General features: G+C 40.6%; 2 protein-coding genes across 2 annotated transcripts; one reads left to right on the forward strand and one right to left on the reverse strand.

Annotated features, from left to right (window-relative positions):
* The first annotated feature begins 307 nt into the window (after nucleotides 1–307).
* LOC146985300 (neuroepithelial cell-transforming gene 1 protein-like) lies at nucleotides 308–7,663 on the forward strand. Its single transcript, XM_085778197.1, has 12 exons — nucleotides 308–612; nucleotides 2,117–2,183; nucleotides 2,360–2,419; nucleotides 3,141–3,248; nucleotides 3,355–3,522; nucleotides 3,626–3,688; nucleotides 3,772–3,868; nucleotides 3,948–4,024; nucleotides 5,068–5,325; nucleotides 5,565–5,735; nucleotides 5,847–6,033; nucleotides 7,118–7,663. The coding sequence occupies exons 1-12, from the start codon at nucleotides 467–469 to the stop codon at nucleotides 7,450–7,452; spliced, it is 1,737 nt and encodes a 578-aa protein (XP_085634323.1). The 5' UTR covers nucleotides 308–466; the 3' UTR covers nucleotides 7,453–7,663.
* Nucleotides 7,664–11,642: 3,979 nt separating this feature from the next.
* On the reverse strand, nucleotides 11,643–17,712 carry asb13b (ankyrin repeat and SOCS box containing 13b). The gene is made up of 6 exons (XM_085778198.1): nucleotides 17,466–17,712; nucleotides 16,238–16,437; nucleotides 15,967–16,117; nucleotides 14,164–14,298; nucleotides 12,151–12,342; nucleotides 11,643–12,064 (listed from the first exon to the last, which is right to left on the reverse strand). The coding sequence occupies exons 1-6, from the start codon at nucleotides 17,506–17,508 to the stop codon at nucleotides 11,916–11,918; spliced, it is 870 nt and encodes a 289-aa protein (XP_085634324.1). The 5' UTR covers nucleotides 17,509–17,712; the 3' UTR covers nucleotides 11,643–11,915.
* Between the last annotated feature and the right edge of the window lie 2,690 nt (nucleotides 17,713–20,402).

The raw sequence follows: 20,402 nt of genomic DNA on the forward strand, positions 1-20,402 counted from the left end.
TCTAACAGCAAACCCAGTGTTGCTTCTGTATGGGTTAGCGGTGTAGTTCAATGTTACTATGTAGCAGTAGCTACTGTAAGTATGTAGCCTACTACTACTACTACTACTAATAATAATAATAATAATAATAATAATAGTACGTACGTGTGTGTGTGTGTGTGTGTGTGTGTGTGTGTGTGTGTGTTTGGTTTCACTATTCTCGGCGGTCATTCGACGTCCTTTTATCATTTTGACTGGCCCCTCCCCCTCTCCCATGGTAACGGAACTCCGAGCCCTCTGCTGATTGGTCCATTTCCAAGATTCCGCCATATTCAAACTTCCGCCGTAGTGTGAGTTGTGTTGTCATCGATCTCCTGCTTTCTTTGTACACACTGGGACCAGTTTTACACGGCTGGTTGTCGTCTTTTACTTCTTTGGTCACAAAACGTCTCGGTATAAGGGATTTTGAAACGAAGCCTCTCGCAAAATGGAAGAAAATGAAGAAGTTTGTGGAAGAACGGTGGCAAATAAAAAGCAGAAACTGCGCAGGGTGTCATCGAGGACGTCCATCGCCAGTGTCATCAACGATGCAGAGCCCTCTCCACAAACACTCCGGAGAAACTACTCGAAAAAGTACGTAAATCATCTCTAAATGCACAAACGATTCTTTATTTGGTAGCTCTGTGGCAATATAATGTGGCGATTGCACTCTTTATTAGCGGTAACGTCACCTGGTTAGTCAAGGGTGACTGGTAAAACTGATATTGTAACTGGCAAAGGATGCCTTCAGGTGCCACTCGGAAAACACACGTTTTAACTTTAAGTTTTAAACGACATGTGGTGAAGTTTTGCAAAAAATCTGTTTAGTGATTAATTAGTCATAACTAATAAAAAGTAAATTTAACAGTGGAGACAGTTCAGTTTAGATTTGTTTTCATCGTCATTTATTTGTTGAATATTATTTTGCATTAAACATAATAGCTGATCTGTTTCTTTGGGAGTCATCTGATCAGTGAATCAGCTAATGTTAATCCTTTTAGCTTTCAAATTGATTTTCTTTCAGCCATCTGTCAAAAGATTAAAACTATCTGTTAAAGATGTTAAGTTTGTAATAATATGAAACGGACAACAGAGGTTGAAACCAATAGACATTTGGCTGTGTTCAATGTCTTTTTCTGCTGATTTTGTGTTTTTATTAGCCAAAGGCAACTCAATAACATTATATCTTATTCCTATATCAACCACTGCCATGTTAATTAATTAATTAATTAATCTTCCAGTATCATTAACAAGCTGACTGTAGATGCTGTCTGCATGTTTGACTGGTATTGCACTTGTATTTGTTCATGCAGACTTGTTAAAATGTGAACAGAGTTGACATCTGCAGACTGCAGATATGTTGGTATTAGTATTTGCCTCTCATTTTTGATAACAAAGTGCCAAATGTTGAGTTTGTGATCACTCCTCTACATGTTTCAGTGTGCCCTACAAATCACTTTTTTGTACATTAATGTAACTTTTAAGGAAGTTATTTTCATTAATTTCTGTTATCCTTCACTTGCCACTTATATTCAGCATGTCCTAAAGGCATGAGCACAAGAAGTGGATTGTGTGTAGCTGTGTGTGAAGCTGGCCTTGGACTTGACATCACCCTTTGGGAGTCAAACTCTAAGAACACATTGTATCTCTCTGTAGCTTCATTGTTTTGTCACCATAACTGACTTTTTCCTGCAGCCGCAGTGAGCAGTCAGACGCCTTATATGGTTTTAAATGTTAATATCTCTCCATCATAATCCACAGCTCTTGACATATTTGAAGCATAGCTGTGACTCGAACACAACTGGGACACAAAAGCCATCTGTCACATTAATATCTGTAAAACGTTATCTATTTAAAATAATAACTTATTTTTTTTTATCTCCATCTACCAGTAAAATAGTTTTGAAGGGTGCTTATCAGAAAACAAGGAAACATCCTTCCCAAATGTCTTTGTTGACAGACAATATATATATATATATATATATATATATATATATATATATATATATATATATATATATATATATATATATATATATATATAAAAGCTTCTTTTCACTGTGAACAGCCCAAAATGATGAGTCTGGTTTTCTTGCAGACCTCCACTGCAGAGAGGCAGCTCCTTCACCTTCCTGACACCAGGGACTCCATGGGACTTCAGTCTGGTGAGTTCATGATGAGAATGATGATGATGCTATCATGTGGTCACATATTTACGCTCTGTGTTGAGAAGATGGAAAATAAAACATGACTGCCACGAGCCAACATGTGACTTTGATGTTTGATATTCTCATTGGTCCTGTGAAAGTGACAAGTGTGTGCCTTTCTTATATTTCTGCAGAAGAGAAAGCGTAAAGAGAAGGACGATGACACAGTCAGTCTGTCAAGCTTCGACCTAAAGGTGAGAGTCTGTCCACTGGGTGCAGGTCTGGTGTATCACCCTACAGCGTCAGACCTACTTTAATCAGTCAATCTTTAATCCTTCTCACTGTTGCATGACTCAAGTACTCAGCACAGGCAGCCATGAACGCTCTAATGTGTTGTGTGCTCAGGATAATCCCACTATCTCTCAAACTGGCACAAGCAGTTTGTGTCTGAAATAATAATGATGAGAGAAAATTTGAGCCTCATTTGTGCTCGACACGATCAGTCTTGTAACACCATTGATTGGTTTACTACACATTTTTTTTATACACAAACACTTGGGCAGCGCAATAAATCGAAATATGGTTTAAATCGCACACAATGGCCAAGTGAAATTTCCGAATTTCAGGAGATTCTTTTTTTTTTTTGATAGTTAAATGTGTCACAGCCTTGTTGTGCGTTGTCAGCACCATAACTGTGCTGCTACAGAGACGTCCTGGCCTACAAATCATAATCTCCTGACAAACCAAAATGGCCTAACAAAAATCACATCATCATAACATCATCTTCTTTTTTTGGGGGGGGCCCAACCATTCTGGTAATCAGTATATTTTAATAGTTCAAATTACATATGTAAACTTGAATATCCTAATCTCTACTTGAAAACACTGTATTAAAGAATACCACATTACTCATGATATCATAGCACTGCTGCAGTTTATACATCAGCATAATGAGTTTATTTTTTTTATTCACAGGAGCCCAGTAACAAGCGTGTACGACCACTGGCCAAAGTTTCATCCCTCGTTAATTTGATATCACCTTCAAAGAATGGGGCAGTGCGACGCTTTGGCCAGACCATCCAGGTACAAGACACTGACTTTTCTGTGGTACAAACTCTACAAATGTGGAAATTCATGTAAGATGAGTGTAACTGATATGGTTGTTTTTCTTTGTTTTGTTTTCCCCTAGTCAATGTCGTTACGTAGTGATAACAAATCACCAGGGATGTCACTCAGAGCCAGCAGCAAAGCAGCAGGTCCCACCCCCACTAAACGCAGAAACAGTACGCTGTGGTCAGAGACTCTAGACGTCCATCAGAAGAGCACGTTCTCCGCCAAAGAGATCAAGAGACAAGAGGTTGTGTGCTTCAGTCTAGAGAGAATGTTCAACATTAAAACACAGGGAGTGGAAAGATTAACTTCTGCTATGGCTTCTCCCTCTTTTAACATTTCCTGTGCAGGCAATTCATGAGCTTTACCGGGGAGAGCAGGATCTCATCGAAGATCTCCAACTTGCACGAAAGGTTTGAAAATTAAAATTAAGACATTTATATAAAATAACAAGACATTTACCTTTTTTGTCAGCAACCTCTTTTCTTTCCTTCAGGCGTACCATGATCCGATGCTTAAGCTCTCCATCATGACAGAGGAGGAACTAGCTCATATATTTGGGGACCTGGATGCATACATCCCCTTACATGAGGGTAAGATATTACCAAACATTATTTTTCATCTTAATGCTCTCATGTGTTTCTAACCATGTGTACGGTATTGTATCTGCAGACTTACTGATGAAACTGTCGGTGGAAACTGGACCTGATGGAACAGTAGCTCAGATCGGACAGATCGTCATAGACTGGGTACGTATGGTAGAGGATGTTTACCTTACACACATTATGGCTCATTTTAATAACACATAATTCCTAGCAGTATATAACAGTAATTCTGAGTGATATAATAGACTGCAATGATTTGATTGGACATGCATAAACTACATAAAATGTATGTATGAACAATTTAAAAAATCATGGATTTATTTAAAGGGAAATCGATAATTCTCCAATTTTCTACTCACCATCATGCCAAAGTAGGGTTTGGAGAACTTTCAGAGTTATCAAAACTCTTTTGGAGTTCCGGGGGGGGTCCGACTGGCAACGGATTTTCATATAATGGCGGCGGATAGAGCTCACTTTTGAATTGTCCAAAACACTATGAAACATCCAAATACCTCCATACTGCTCGTCTGCACTGACCCAAGTGTCCTGAAGCTGCCACATTATAAGTTGTTCAGAAAAAAATTATTGTAGCCTTGTTGTGGTAGTAGCTCCCAGTGGCTCTATTGATGTTTGTGCACATACGCAAGATTTGCTGCGAGTTTGTTCGTCATTGTAAACCATTGGATGTATGATGTAAATATGGGAAAGCATCCTGCAGCAAATCTCGCACATCTCGCGCAGCCACTGGGGGCTACTGCTACAGCAAGGCTAAAAACAGAGATCAAATTCTTTTTTTCCGAGCAACTTTTTCATGTCAAGGTGAATTATAGATTTTTGGTGAAGTATCCCTTTAAGGTTTGGTAAGAATTGACATTTGAAAAATATGAAATCACAGTTGCAGCACAGTTGTAACAGAGTTAGCTGCTCGTTGGATGTTGCTGAAACTAAACTAAAAAGGACTGAGAACCTAGAGGTGCAAAACATCTCCTGGCTCTGATGATCCTGATGAAAACTAAATATTTTAACATCTTGTAAAATTAATATATATGGCACATAAAAGTGAAAATATTGAAGATTTTTTTAATATATATATAATGAAAGACATTTTGGAAGAAGTGAAGTGCAGATCTTTATTCTTCATACATACAGAAAAACAACAGTGTGACCCTGGTGTTTGATCTTCACAGCTTCCTGGTCTGAATGCTTATAAAAACTACTGCAGCAACCAGCTTGCAGCCAAAGCCTTGTTAGACCAGAAAAAGCAGGACAGGCGGGTGCAGGACTTCCTGCAGCGCTGCCTGGAGTCGCCCTTCAGCAGGAAGCTTGACCTCTGGAGCTTCCTGGACATCCCCCGGTCACGCCTGGTCAAATACCCACTGTTGCTACGAGAGATCCTCCGACACACTCCCCCTGATCACCCAGACGTTGTCAATCTGGACAGAGCTGTACGTTACCAATATTTACACATATTGTTGATATCACAGATGGAACTATTGATGACTGTATTTTTCTGAAAAATCTGATAAACCCCATATCTGTAGCCAATAAGGTATATTATCATTATTTTCACTGCTGTAGCTTATAATAATAATAATGCATTTTATAGTAATAGAACATTTCTCTGGTTATCAACTCTTGTGTTTTCCCAAATAGCCGTCTGACAAGTCTCTGTTTAATTATCCAGATCAGTATAATCCAGGAGATTCTGTCTGATATCAACGTGAGGAAAGGGGAGTCTGAGTGCCAGTATTATATAGACAAACTGGAGTACCTGGATGAAAAGCAGCGGGATCCTCTCATAGACAACTGTAAGATCCTACTCTGTCATGGAGAGCTGCGGAACAAGAGTGGCTCGGTGAGAATTAGGCTTCCTCTCTTTATTATCATCACCCGCATGCTATGAAGGCATGTCTTCAAACAGTTTGTCTTGTATCAAAGTGAATTTCATTCGTGTTTCTCTCCACAGAGGCTGCACGTGTTCCTCTTCTCTGAGCTGCTGGTTTTGACCCGGCCGGTGACACGTAACGACAGGAGCTGCTTCCAGGTGTACCGACAGCCCATCCCCGTCCGGGACTTGGCCCTGGAGGACCTGCAGGACGGAGAGATCCGCATGGGGGGGTCGTTCAGAGGGGCTTTCACCAACACAGAGAAAGGTGCGTTGATTGATGTCGCACTTCATCTTGTACTTTCCTCAGATTGTTTTACTCTTCTTGTTTCATCAATGCATCAATTTGAGGTTTGTATCACTGTACATTTGTGATGTCAGTTTCCTCAAAGGAGTGTGCTGGTAAAGCACTGGGGCATCTTGGTTAAGTTGTCTTGATTTTTTTTCCCCTTTATATACAGATATTACGGTATCAGACAAATCAATCAACCTTTTAGGTGTTGGTCAGAGAAAATAACTATTTTTGCTCAAGGAATATATTTGGAGATTAAATCATTAAGAGATAACACATAAATCACAACAACCATTAATCATTTGTTGCAACACCCCGTTGAAGCAGGCGATTGTTTTTATATTGCCCAATCCCAATCACCCAATCCGTTGATTTTTTTTCCCAAACCTTTCACCCGGTTCCACTGTGAACATGCCCTGAGCTGTTACGGGAGCGGTTTATTGTGGCTCCAGTGTTCAACAGTGGAACTAAGCTTAACTTGAATCTCCTCTTTCCTACAACATTAGATTTGCTGTTACACAAGCAAACCTGAGCCAACATGAAAACATACCCTCAAGTGGTTAGACAGAGAAATAAATACACAGTGTATTTGCTCTTGATACTGTAGCTTAATATCTATACTCCATCAGAATATATATTTTATCTTTAATCTACTCACATACCTAATTTTCCATCTTCCATATTTTACCCAAGATTGTGAATATAATCACCTGAAACCATGAATCGCTGTGTTTGTTAATTAGCTTAAATGAGCTCATCATGTCCACATATCTTCTTCCATATAGCACCATTTTGCATTTGCCATGTTTCTACAGTAGCTCAGAATGGACAGACACTGGCCAGAGTGTTTTAATGTTACCTGAAGGTAACATCTAGGTTGTCCTACATCCTCTTGAGAGGGAGTGGTGAGGGAAGGTAAAAGGAGTTGCATACAGTTGGTTGCAATCTTCAACCTCACCAGTAGATGCTGCTAAATCTCAAACACCATCTCCTTTAAGAGATCTGTTCTTTGTTTTATCTGTGTTTTGACTGTGTTCCCTTTTGCTTTCTCTGTCTCCAGTGAAGAATGTTTTCCGTGTGAGCTCCCTGGATCCATCCCATGGCCAGTCTCACACCCTGTATGTCAACGATGTCTACCACAAACAGCAGTGGCTCAACTGCCTCCGCACTGCCATGGCCCAGCAGCAGGAGGCTCCACCTAGAGTCGAGCAGGTAGAAGCTGTCCGAGCCAAACGGCGCTCTTCCACCCTCTCAGCCACTGCCGTCGACGATGAAGAGACAGACGAGAACTGTCCGCCTGTCCCCGGCCCTAAACTCAGACCTCAGACACTCTCCAAAACCAGACTGGATCATAAGTTACAAGGCGCAGTAAAGAGGAAGGAGACTGGAGTGTAGACGTTTGACCCGACCTGATGGTTCACCAGTGGGTTCCCGTCAGACTGTCTGTGCTCAACATGTGTCCTGTGTGTCACATGTCAATGAATTTCCATACAACCACTGATTTTGCGCTCTTGCTTTGTCCCTGTAGCTGCACTGGAAAAAGCCTTTCCAATCATTTCCGTCCAAATGTATATCAAAATTCAGTCTTAAAATGTGTTATTAGTTTGTGTGCTATTGTGACTGAAATGTATGTTTACATCGGCTTAATGTGTGCAGAATTAGGGTTTTCTGTGTCTACCTAAGCTAAAACAACCTTATACACTTGTAGTTTCTTATCATTGTTAATTTCAGTGCCACACTTTTAAGCTTTCTCCTTTTTTTTTTGCTGTAATCAAGCAGATGTATGTTGTACATGTTATCTGTGCAGAGATAAAGGACCAAGAGGGAGAAATTATGTTGGCCTCAGATGTCAGAGCAGGAAGCTGCTGAGTGAGGCAAAGCTAAAAATGTTTGAGATTAGATACAAGATCATGAGCTGAGCACTGATCATAGATATGAAGAGGTAAAAACATTTCTTGGGAAAAAAAAAAAACGAACAAGTCTTGATGTATTAATTTGTGTTCAGTGGAAAACTCTCAATCTTTGAAAATAAACACTTTGTACTTGAAGAGTCCTGAGTGTGACTCACTGCGAGCTTGTTTATTACAACACATGCTCTGTTGTACATTGACCCGCCTGCACTTCCTTTTACTGTTGACAGAGCTGTTTGAAGGTGTGTCGCAACATTTGTAAAGCACACAGAAGCTCGGCTAAACCGAACTTGACTCCTCTCATAGCCAGTCAAAAATGGTCCATCTATGTTGTAATCGTGTACATTCTTCAAAACGATACAGTTGCCAAAACAAAGGCATCCATGCATCTTCATTTGTTCCACTTGAATCTTCAAGAGGGAAATTATTTTGATGAATTCAGAAGCACATTGACTCCAATCTTCTATCTTCTCACTGTCTCCAAATGCTACCAGCTGCTCTGTTGTGTGTAATTAAATGATTAGCTCTTGTAATGTCAGTCTTTGTCTGGTTTGTTCTATGTGACTTTCCTTTATCACAGTGACACTTGAAGAAAGTTGTACTGATAACATGTTGGTTTGAACCTCTAGTATTTATAGCCCATGCCCATTCTCTGCTGAAAAAGGAGCTGGTCGTGGCAGAAAGTCCATGCAGTCTCTCTCAGTGTGGCCCCTTTGTGCTTCCTCTTGCCCATGTGGCTACTAGTGGTTCCCCACGACAACCCCAATGTCAAGATATGGCAAGATCAAGGAAGTGAAAATGTTTTGATGGAAAAAGAGAAGATGTTTTACTATAATTTGGTTAACCTTGGTAGTTTTACAGATGTTTCACAAACCAGAGGGACGCTTAAAAAGTAACGAACGTGGCTGGAACCTGTTGATCAATGCCCATTGTGACTTGAAGTTAAGAGCATTCAATAACAAGAGCTGCCAAGCAGGTTCCTCACTTCGAACCTGCTTGGCATTACTTCTGTCGTCATCATTACCTACCTTGTTGATGATGAAACAGTGCCATGAATCTGAAACCGTGTTGCAACACCTACCGGAGTCTTGTCAGAATCAGAATTACTTTATTAATCCCAAACTGTGAAATGGTCCTGTTTGTTGTCACAATTGAAATAAAGGTTTTTAAGTTTGTCTATCAAACAATGTAACAAATCACAACAGGAGATAATGAGAATGGGTTATTGAGTCTGTGAATATTCTCATTTGTCCAGGTCATAGTTATCTCAAGGAAATTTAAATCGAATGCAACTCGACTTGCATTATTGAGTGTTTCAGATCATGGTGTATTTGTAAGGACTGTTACTTCTGATCTGATTATTGCAGTTGGTCCTGTTAGACAGGAAGTAACAGCTCAGGGTAACTGCTGTGATGCTGGGTGTTGTAGGGCTTGAAATACTGAAATCTGTCACGTAAATTTGTCCTGACACCTAATTTTGTTTCAGCACTTTCTGTTTCCTCTTTAATTTGGCGCGAGCTGTTCCCATAATTTACAGTGACAGATCATACTCTGCAGAAACAGATTCAAATGTGTATAGGCCTATACACAGCCAATAACTTCACCCCAGACAGCCTCCATGCAATCTATAATTTAGTCTCCCAAACACTGTCAAAGGCAAATTAGATGCAGAGAACAACCACACTGGTCTGAGCTATATGTTAAGGAGGGGAGGGGTTGACAAACCTGCAAAACAAATGATGTGAAGGCTGCTGAGCTAGTTCAGGAAACGACTCAAGCTGCGCCCATCCTGATCAGCTGATCAGTCACATGCCCTTCTCATCCAAATAGAGCGGGTTATTTAAACCCCCCAGCTTACCTGCTCATCCCTGGCTCTGCTGCCGCTGCTGCTCTGCTCCTGCTGCCTGTGGGGTTTTGCAAACCCACCTCCTCCCCAGCATCCACCTGTGGGCTCTGTCTCTATGATCCCCTGTGGAGGGTCTGCTTCATTCCCTGTAATGTCTGGCAAAGCAGATCATTCAGGGAACAAAAACCGAGACAGAGCCTGACGCCAAACCTGCTGCAGCCATGCTCAACGATACCTATGCTGTGCTTCAGCTTGCAATGCTTACGCTCAATAAATGATTTGTTTTCATTCTAGAGTCGTCTGACTGAACTCCACCACATGCTATTTGGTAAAAGCCTGATCTGTTTTCATAGCAGCGGCTGATGTTAAGACATGCTCACTCATTTCATTTTAGATTGTTGCTGCAGATTCATCTAATCTTCAGTAGTTCGTAAGCGAGGACCCTGACGTGCTGGGTGTTGCTTCTGTGGTAACTTTGGCAAGGACACCAGTCGTCTTTTCTTATCTTTCAATGTGCTTCTCACTGCAAGGCAAGGCAAGGCATCTTTATTTATATAGTGCATTTCATACCAAGGCAACTCAATGTGCCAAAAAGCAAGTCTGTGAAGCCTGCAAAAGGCCTGTTGGATTTGGATTTTTTCACTGTTGATTCACAAGATTTTTCCATTCAGTCCTGTACAAAAAATTGTCACTTGCTGTGAAACAACTCTCACAACTGGTCTGGTGCAGCTGGTCACTGACTGAGTTCTTTCCAAACTCCCTCATATATCCATACCAGCGGTCTACTTGCCACCTCTCCAATATTTGAAAAGCAGAGAGAGTGATGACTGTGCTGTTATCATTAATTAATTAGTTGATTGATTAGCTACTTGAGTATTCTGGAGGTCTCACTTTTGAATTTGTATTCTGAATTGAATTGACTTTTGAATTCTGGAGTTTTAAATTTAATTACACAAAAAGACACAACGCAGACATTTTAGTTTTGGTCTATTTATTTACATAAATTTATTAGAGGTAGAACCATCTGTATTATTTACAAATTTACATTAAAAATAAATAGTCACAGAATATATACAAATAAATATAAATCCTATTCAAACCACTTCATGTACCCTCAAGAATAAACAAAATATTACAGGATCTATGGTGAAATCACACTTACATTCACACTTAGTTGGTCATCTTGAGCGAGCAAAGAACATGTTTTCTTATTGCAAGCTCCAGTAAGAAATGAAACCAAACAAATACTGACAGTAACTCCGACTCAAATGACTACAAGTGATGTGAAATGCTCAATCATGTGGTCGAATTGACGCCGTTCGAGATGTTCAGTCATTGTGGCTGACGATGCTTAGTTTAAAGTGGGCTGGGCGATGCTGGGACTCATTATATGTATCTATGTGTTTGTGTTGCACTTATTCGATTGAGTTGTACTTTGTCCTGCTGTAACATGAGCAAGAAGGTAACAGAGTCTATAAACACCCACATATGGAGGATATCTGATCAGCCAGAATGAGTCAAGTCACCTGTAGAGGTTTATTACCAGCGGTGTGTATGGCCTTTACTCGTTGGTTGTCATGGTCTTCCAGTCCTCTCTCTACCATAGACAGCCATTTTTTTTTACTATCTTCCAACCATGAAACAGCAGAGTTGAAGTAAATGAATGGCTTCTGGTGAGTAGGTAAATACTGTTGGCCGGGAAACCCGACTCCAGCCAGATGCCATCGGTACCCTGCGTCTGTTGGATGTGCGAGCGAGCGGTTGTCTGCTAATGGGTTGGCAATAATATCTTGATAAACTGATGGTGTATCAGGATGGATTAATTTCCTCCTCCCTAGCTGTTGAAAACCTATTAATGTAGCACTATGAGAATCAGCAAATTAAGTCTTCTTTAGTTTGCTTGGATCAACAGAGTATTTTATCTAATGAAATATCTGCGATCTTAGGAGTCTGGCAGTGTTCAGATTTTTCATCAGCGTTCCTCTTCTTCCAATGTCAACATCCTATCATGTGACTTTCAGAGTAGATATCCACAGAGTGAGCAGGTGTAACAGGTCTAGATTTAACCCTCTTGGAGCTGCGCCTCAGGTTTCTCATAGTGATTAAATTTCAATAACTGGAGGTGGCGTAAATGAAAGGAAACGTATGATGCGATTGGGTAAGTCCAGCTGGGAAACAACATCACGTGCTCTTGTGCCAAGAGCTCTCCTGAGAACCACTCTGCTGATCTGCTGTAGACTGAGGGGAGTCTCTAAACAAGACAAAACAACAGAGGATATATTGATGATGATTTACACAAAGAGTGACACGGTGGACACTTTATGTGAGGAAACTTACTCTCATAGAACTCAAGGCAATGGTGACAGGGAGATCCCAGACTGACGTAGTGGATGGGCTTCTTGTTGAGGTTATCCCTGGCATACACGTTGCCCCCAAACTCCACAAGTAGCTCGACCAGGTTGATGTTCTTTGTTTTGGCTGCATGGTGAAGGGCAGTCTCATGTAGCTTGGCAGCATTAACATTTGCCCCTTAGAGAAGGAAATACAGAACGGCTTCAGAAGTAGCTCTGTTGTCTGCAGCGTTTGTGTTTACACATGTGGAATATCATTTGCATTACCAGAGGTGCGGACTTGGACTCGGGACTTGAGACTTGACTTGGACTTGAGTCCCGATTTTGATGACTTAAGACTTGCTTGATCAAATCAAAAAAAGACTTGGACTCGCTCGGGACTTAAAGCCAAAGACTTGAGACTCTACTTGGACTTAACCCTCTTGACTTGAAATTCAAGTCAAGTCACATGCAGCAAGCACAAATATTAAAATATTTTAAAAAGTGTCACATCAATGTTAAACTGTAGCAGCCAGAGAGAGACGTAAAAACAAACCGAGTGTGAAGCAATGCTAAATTGACTGAGTGAAGCAGCAGGGCGCCACAGTGAGCGAGCTCTAAGTTTGTATGACTGGGGTCTGTATCTGTGAGATCAATGGACAGATACAATGGGCACAAAACCACATGAACGAGGAGGTGGGATCAGTCCGTGTAGTGTTACTCTTTTAGTGTTAATTGTTAACATGGTAGTTAGAACATGAAAACCCACTTTTGGCCAAGGCCTCATTTATGTGACAGTTAATTACTAACTAGTGTAATAAATGACTGGTTCAACCATTAGATAACGAAACAAAGATAACAAATGTACTACAACACGCATCACTTTGCCTGTCCAAAAAATAACTAACGCTGGTGGCAAATTGTACAGTTACATGGAAATAATGGGTACAGAAATAGTGAGTGACTGTCAGTTATGTAATTAAAGATCACATCCATTAAAGAGACCCTGAGAAGTGCAGTGCTTTTGGTTATAAAAGAGTCTCATATTAATGTGTGAATCTACATTACCCACACTTGGTAATGCATTTTCAATAAATATATCATTTAGTCTTTATAGTTATTTTGATGTTGTTATTTAGTGGTCGACTCGCCCAGCATTTCCTGGTTTCCCGGACTCTGGCGGGTCATGGGAATAACGCCACCGGATCGCTAGTTGGCATTGTTCATGGTCGGAACTACAATGGTATCTGACTGTCTTTAAACCTCTGAGTTTCGTTCTTGCTTAATGAAAACATTCTTGGCAAATGCTTTCGTTTTCATCCGTCTTGCGCCGGTCCAAGAATTTCACCGTGCGTACGGAGGCTCATGGGAAATGTAGTGTGAAAACATTTCGCTTTCCGAAAGTCCTCGTAGTCACTTTAAGATATTAAAATAAGGTGACTTAGAAAATGATTCTGCAATCTTTGTGATCTCATTTTACTGTAATATCATGACTCATGGTCGTTTTCACTGACGTATCTCAGCTATGATCATCAAAATATGATCACTATTAGCGCTGATGGATTGAGAAATACCAAGCGTACTAAAAAATGTACACACCAGAATTACGGCCTTGTTGTAATCATGACTCTCCCATTTTTTCAGGGAACAGCTCTATTTATCCTACACATCAAATATTTCAACATTGTGTAATCCCTGTATGAACCTTTGACCTCTGAACACCAAAATCAAACCAATTTGTCATTAAGTCCAAGTTTTCTTCAGATTTCAAGGGTTTTGCTCGAGTAGTTAAAAAACATGTTGTGTGAGGTCACCTTGATGTTTTACTTTTGACCATTTAAACCTAGTCACTTCATCCTTGAGTCCTAGTAGAAGGTCTGGAAAATGTGACTCAGATCAGCCATGGTTTGACTGAGGTATTGTGTCAATGAGAATGAGACAGTTGGACCACTGGTCGTTGGCACTATGTCTTTGCCATAAAAACATCTATATCCAGACTTTGACCCTATTGTGCACTCACCTGAATTGAGGAGAACTTTGGCGCAATCATAATGTTGCCTGGCACAAGCTACGTGAAGCGGAGTCCCATAGTGGCAGTCATGGGCCTCCATGAAAGCTCCTTGATCAATCATGAGCTGAACACAAGCAGAATTTCCTATTGTGAGAGAAAGACAAATGTATTTATTTTTAGAACATAGCCTATTAAATATTAGCCTACTCTGCGGCATATCTTTAAGCACAACTGGGTGGGAAAAAAAGCCTACGAGTCATGGAGACACTAATTTCCTGTGGCTCTAAAACGTTTGTGCTTTTGTCCTTCACAGAGGACAGTGGCTGTTGTCCAGCTTGAATAGATTTTGTCTGAAGTTTCACTTGCTTTCTCCTCACCGGTCATTACTGTGTTCAGATCAATGCTACATTCACCCCAGTAGGTTCCAGTCACTACCAGTAAGCAGTCCCTCCAGGAATTCGCGATGTTGCGGTCGCAACAATTAACGCAAATTCAGCAAATCCCCGCAAATTTTTGCGATCTTGCAATTTTGTACAATCACCGCAACTTTTCCGCAAATAGGACCAATTGTCGGTGCTTTCCGCGAGTTACACAGCAGAGAGTGTCGAGTCTGGACGGAGCGGTGGTTGAAAGTGAGTCCACGGAGAAACAGCGTGGCTGGGCTGACGGCAAGAAACTTGATACAACGTGCACAAAGTGATAAGTAAAGGAACACAAGCTGAGTTGAACGTGTTGAGTGTGTGAGTTGTCCTGGTTGACCACCCGAGGCTGTGTCAACCCCGCAGCACTCGCCGAGGGGGAATCCAGTGAGTGCGCCACTGCAGGGCCGGAGCGGAGCAGCCGGCGGCCAGGTGCCCCTTCCCCCATCCTAAGGCCCTGGGCCTGGATTTGAGTAGCCACCCTCCCCTTTTTATTCAAAGACTGGACTGTTTTAATGGCATTTTAAAACAGTTCTTTTACCACGATTTTTAAACAGACATTTTAATTAAAAGTAAAACAACTTTCAACTCTATATAATTTTCCTGTGCCTTTCTTAACAAGTGGAAAATTGCTGGTATAACAGGACCTCACATTATTTTGTGACATTTCAAAATTTTCAATTTTCCTTTGATTTTTAATTATTCAGAACAAAACTGCAACTTTTTTTTGCAACTTTAGCTGTCTCCCGCAATTTAATCGCAACAAAAGCGCTTAAAACATCGCAACATGCACCGCAATTTTTTCAAAATGTGGCCGCAAAATCAGGCATTTTAGGCCGCAACAATCACAAAAAAAGCCTGCGAAATCCTGGAGGGACTGAGTAAGACTGTGGGACCAAGATCTTACTGGTAATTGTTTTTTTTATTGTTACTATTGTAATTGTCGTTGCATCTTAGTCTTCTAAATACAAGTCAAGAGCTAAAGAGTCCCGAGAGCCCCACACTTTGTACTTGGTAGAGGTTTGCGTTCTGTTTCCTCTGTTCAGCTCTTTATTCTATTTTCATCTTTCACCTTTCACCTTCTATATTTGTAGACAAGTCAAGAGACAAATGTGTTTGTGTGACTGTTAATGTGGTGAGTAAAATGTATATTTCCCACACTATTTAAGAAGCACGGGTGAACTTTGTGCAGCTAAGCCCAGCCTACATTACTCTAATTTATTTGACAGCTTCATGACCTGTATTCCCTTTCTTCTACAAAGAGAGAACCAGTTCTCCCAGATTTTCTCCTGCCTACTGTGTCTGGGAATGTGATAGCAGTGCAGCAGCAAAGACATCTTGAGGCACAAATACATAGTGCTCTCCTGTCTGTATGTTGTATGTAAAAACGCACCGCCCATGCACGCCTCATGAAGAGGTGAGAAGGTAAACAGCGGAGGGTTAACGGTTGCTCCATACTCCAACAGCAGTTTAACACATTCAAGGCTACCGGCTGCACAGGCGTCACACAGTGGGGTGCTGCCATCAATGTTACGAGCATCCACCTGTAAGACACAGAGGCAGGATGAAGTCACACTGACTCACAATGAGAAAACCCAAGAACTTGGACTTGATTCTCTTGTGAAACATTTCTTATTGTTGAAACGCTCCTCCCGCTGACTCACCTGCGCACCAGCATCCAGCAGCAGTCGGACACATTGGGTCTGTCCCTGTATACATGCCTCGTGCAGCGGGGTGATGGAGTCTACAGCCACGATGTTAACTGCTGCACCTGCCGCGATCAGCTGCTGCAGCTGGTGGGCTCTGCCCTGTGCAGCGGCCTCGTGCACTGCTGACCGGTCGGTCCAGAATCCAAGACCATGAGCTGCAAATATGTGAAACCAAACCTGTCCATTCATGAAGTTTTCTTAATGTTGCCTTATCAACTGTTAAAATTCATTTGATAAATCCAATTGTGCAAACGTGGCTGAAATAGTGTTTGTTTTATCAAGCTTACCCACAATGTGGGGAAACAGAGCCACAGTGAGATTTTCCCTTATAAAATACAAGACAGTTAGCATTTGATGTATTAACTGTAGTTGAAAGACCTTATTATGGTGGACTGTATTTTCAGTATCTACATAAATGACCCATTAAGCAATTGTTGTTTAACACAAAAGTATAAGCATAAAATGTTTTGCAAATCAAGAACATCCTCCTCATTAGGCTACAGTATGGTCAAAGCCTGAATTCTCAATGGATCATTTGTCACAAAAATGTATAAAAACATAAATATTCCCATTGACTATATGGCTGTAATTAGATCAGCTGACAAACAAATGGCAAATCCTGAAACCATGAAATAGGTCAATACAAAACGTTGTTTAAAAAATGACTAAAACTGATCTGACAATCAATTTTGTTTTCATTTATTTGACAAATCATTGCAGGCCCTATGATCCAAACCACCATGGCAGCACTGCAGTGTAGTAGCCTACTAAGTACTAAGTATTACACTGTAAGACCTATGTTATTGGGTCCACTGACTCACAGAGTCGATGCTTTGCAACAACAACCTTAGTGACATTTGCTGTCACAGAGCAAATCTGACTCTGGGATCGTTGTTTCCATTGACTGATAGCAGGCGCTGATACAGTTGCACAACATGCACCTCACTAACGAGCTTAGACCACTTTTGCTGCCATGCTCTTAAATTAACAGCCACTTTGAGAAAGCATGCTACCTGACGATGACCTAGCTATATACTGGGAGACAGTTACCATGAAATGAAAGCTGGTGACAGCTGGTCTTATCGCAGCCATCAAACCCATCCGATCCTCCTCCCAGCTAACGCAGTCCACCGGGTTGTCTTGAGTTATTGTTGGTCACAGACTGTAACGTTAAGCTACTTACCGATTTCTCCATACAAGGACGGTCTGGTCCGGGTGATCTCCATTTCATGTTACCGCTGTCTTCTCTTTGAACCTCGGAGATTCAGACCGACATGTGATTCATTTTGTTGCAAAGAAATAAAGACTGACGGGTCCGCATTGTTTCTAAGAAAAAATCACGCCGGGCAGCCGTCTGCCCCGTCAGAGCGGCCGAGGTGCAGTCCAAATAAACAATGGTGTGGCATTCTGGGAAGTGTAGGCGACTGACCTACAAGAAGGAAAACATTGAATAACTGGCTACAAAAACAGGACACCAACCAACGGGGCTACTTCTAAGAAATGAAGAAAATAAGAAAATAAGTTCTTTATTTGTTTATTTATTGACTTATTTAACTGCAGAGTTTCCATAGTGTGTAAATTAATCTAAGTTTAGCTAGCTCGCATATGCGCAAATACTAGCTAGTGAGCTAGCTAATGAGCTAGCTAACCTGTAAAAACAAAACTTTTAAGAGTTGCAACAATGCAGTCTTGTGAAATTATACAAAAATGCACAGACAATGACATCTTTCAGGGCACAGGTAAGTTTTTTTTTATTTTTATTATTATTATTTTTTTTAGAAACATGGCTAACTTGAAAGCTAGTTTATTTATTTGTTTAGGATCCCTGTTAGCCAAAACTTCATTATATTCAATGGCTATTCTTCCTGGGGTCCAGAGCATTAAAGTCACTACATGCTGTCTGTCACCATGATTAATTAATAATTAAATTAAATAATTAAATATTTAAATTAAATAATTAATTTATTATGTATAATATGATAAACAAATTGAACTTGGGCATTTTAAAGATTGCACAATTATGCATAGTTGGGAAAGATACTGGATTGTACACTGACTAAAATTATATCAGGATTACAATGGCCTACATGTAATTGTTAATGGTTTGCTGCAGCTACCTTTTGTTGAAGCTTAAAAACACCAAGCAATTCCTTAAATTATCCTTGGTTAAAAAAAAAAAAAAAAAAAAAGGTTTGGGCCAGTGCATGCAGTCTTGTCTCACATAAGCTATTTGTTTGCAAATAACCTCCCTCACAATCTGATCATTAGCCTACCACCTATTGTAAAACATCTGAATTCAAACAAAGGTTTTTATGCTACACAGAGCAAACATTAACACAAGATGTGTGACTCTTGTGTTGTCTTTGTGCTTCTTTATTTCCTGTTTTTCTATCTTGCTGCTCAGCAACAAAATAATGCCCATACTTGCATTACATGTTTGGCAACCAACAAACATTTCCGTTTGCCGTTGTCTAGGCCGGGGTACCATAACCCACATGCAAGTAAATAATTCTGGTTTGACAGGGACATCAGACTGGGTCAAACACAACAAACTAATTTCTTTATTGCAGAACTTCCTTTTGGCCAAATGTTTGAGAATGCATCAACATAGTAGCCTACATCTTTTCGGTTTCAGCAAAATGTGAACACATTTTTCAGAGTAAACAAATGTTGTTGTAACCATAGCCTACATCAAGCAGAGACATTTGATAAATGCCAGAATTCAGTACTATGGCATTAAAGCAGTTAGTGGTTAGTGGTTAGTGGCAAGTTAGTGGTCCGGTCGTTTTCGCTAATGCTGCGTTCCAGGCAGGCTTTTGAAATCGTAAATTACAGCTTCAAGTCACAACTTACGACTTTGTAGCGTTTCAGGCAACCCACTCGTGTTTTTCCGACCTGTTTTACCGGTGAAAGTCACTATAACGGCCACTCGTAACTTCCGACCGGTGAACTCGTACCAGATCGAACTGGTACCACTTCACGGTCGGAAAAATACGAGTTTCCTTGAACGCACCATAACAGTCCCCGTCCGTACGTCGCCACATTCACGGCGTCCCTTGGCTGCACACACAGCCCTGCATGCCGTTCTCTCTCCTCATTGGATAAAAACTGTAGGATACGATAAATGTTTTCTCTTCGGCTCAGAGCAGAGCAGAGTGACTGACAGACCCGTGTTTCAGTCCAAACACTCTATAAGTGATTGCTGTCGGAAGATATAACTATTTAAGACTTATATTAACACAAATATATCACTTACTTCTGCTTTAAGTCTTATGTCAATGTCACAGTCGTGCACAAACTCACTAATAGGAAAATGTTCAGATTAAATTCTCAGTAAAGAGCTAGTGCTTGATCTGAGGTGATTCTGACCTGAGGCAGTATTGCTCTGGAACAGCAAAGCATCAACCTTTTCACAACAGGTTAAGATGAGTAATCTCGCAACCCACTTTTTTTGTGCTGCAGTAAAAAAAAAAGCCATTGGCGCTAATTCCCCTTTACTCGAGTGGCCCTAATTCCTCTACATTTAGTAACTTTATCCATTATTAGTTCAATACTTGGTTGATAATACTTTGTTTTTGTTTAGATTTCATTTTATACCTGCTACTGCCTGCTTATAAATGTTGTGCAGGAGTTATGGTCAATAATAGCAAGTCGAACAATCCCACAATGCTGTGAGTATCAGTGAAAAACTGTCAGGTGATATGAAATTATGATAAATGGATATCTAAAATCTCACTTAATAGTTATTGAGTAAATATCTCATAGGGAGAAATGTATAGGTGATGAGAGCTCAGAGACTCAACCATGACCACTAGCCAGGAAGCTAAACCACAAGTGGTAGGCTACTACTGCTGGCTGGGTTACTTTGGGGTTTATTTGGCACTGCTGAGGTCCATGTCAAAAATATACTTGAAGCTTTTTCATTTGCATTTAACAACATACTTATGACACGTATGTGACTGTGGAATAATGTCAGATACAGGTTTATTCCATGGATGTAGATCCATGGTTCATGTATAAAACCTGGGGCCCATAGTTGCTGCATTTATATTAGTAGCTACAGTAAAAACAGTCCAGTGAGAGGCTGAACGTCATGTAACTGATCCCAACTTCCTCATAC

The sequence above is a fragment of the Trachurus japonicus genome, chromosome 6, assembly GCF_045865225.1.
Source record: "Trachurus japonicus isolate A0001 chromosome 6, Traja_1.0".
Lineage (NCBI taxonomy): Eukaryota > Metazoa > Chordata > Actinopteri > Carangiformes > Carangidae > Trachurus > Trachurus japonicus.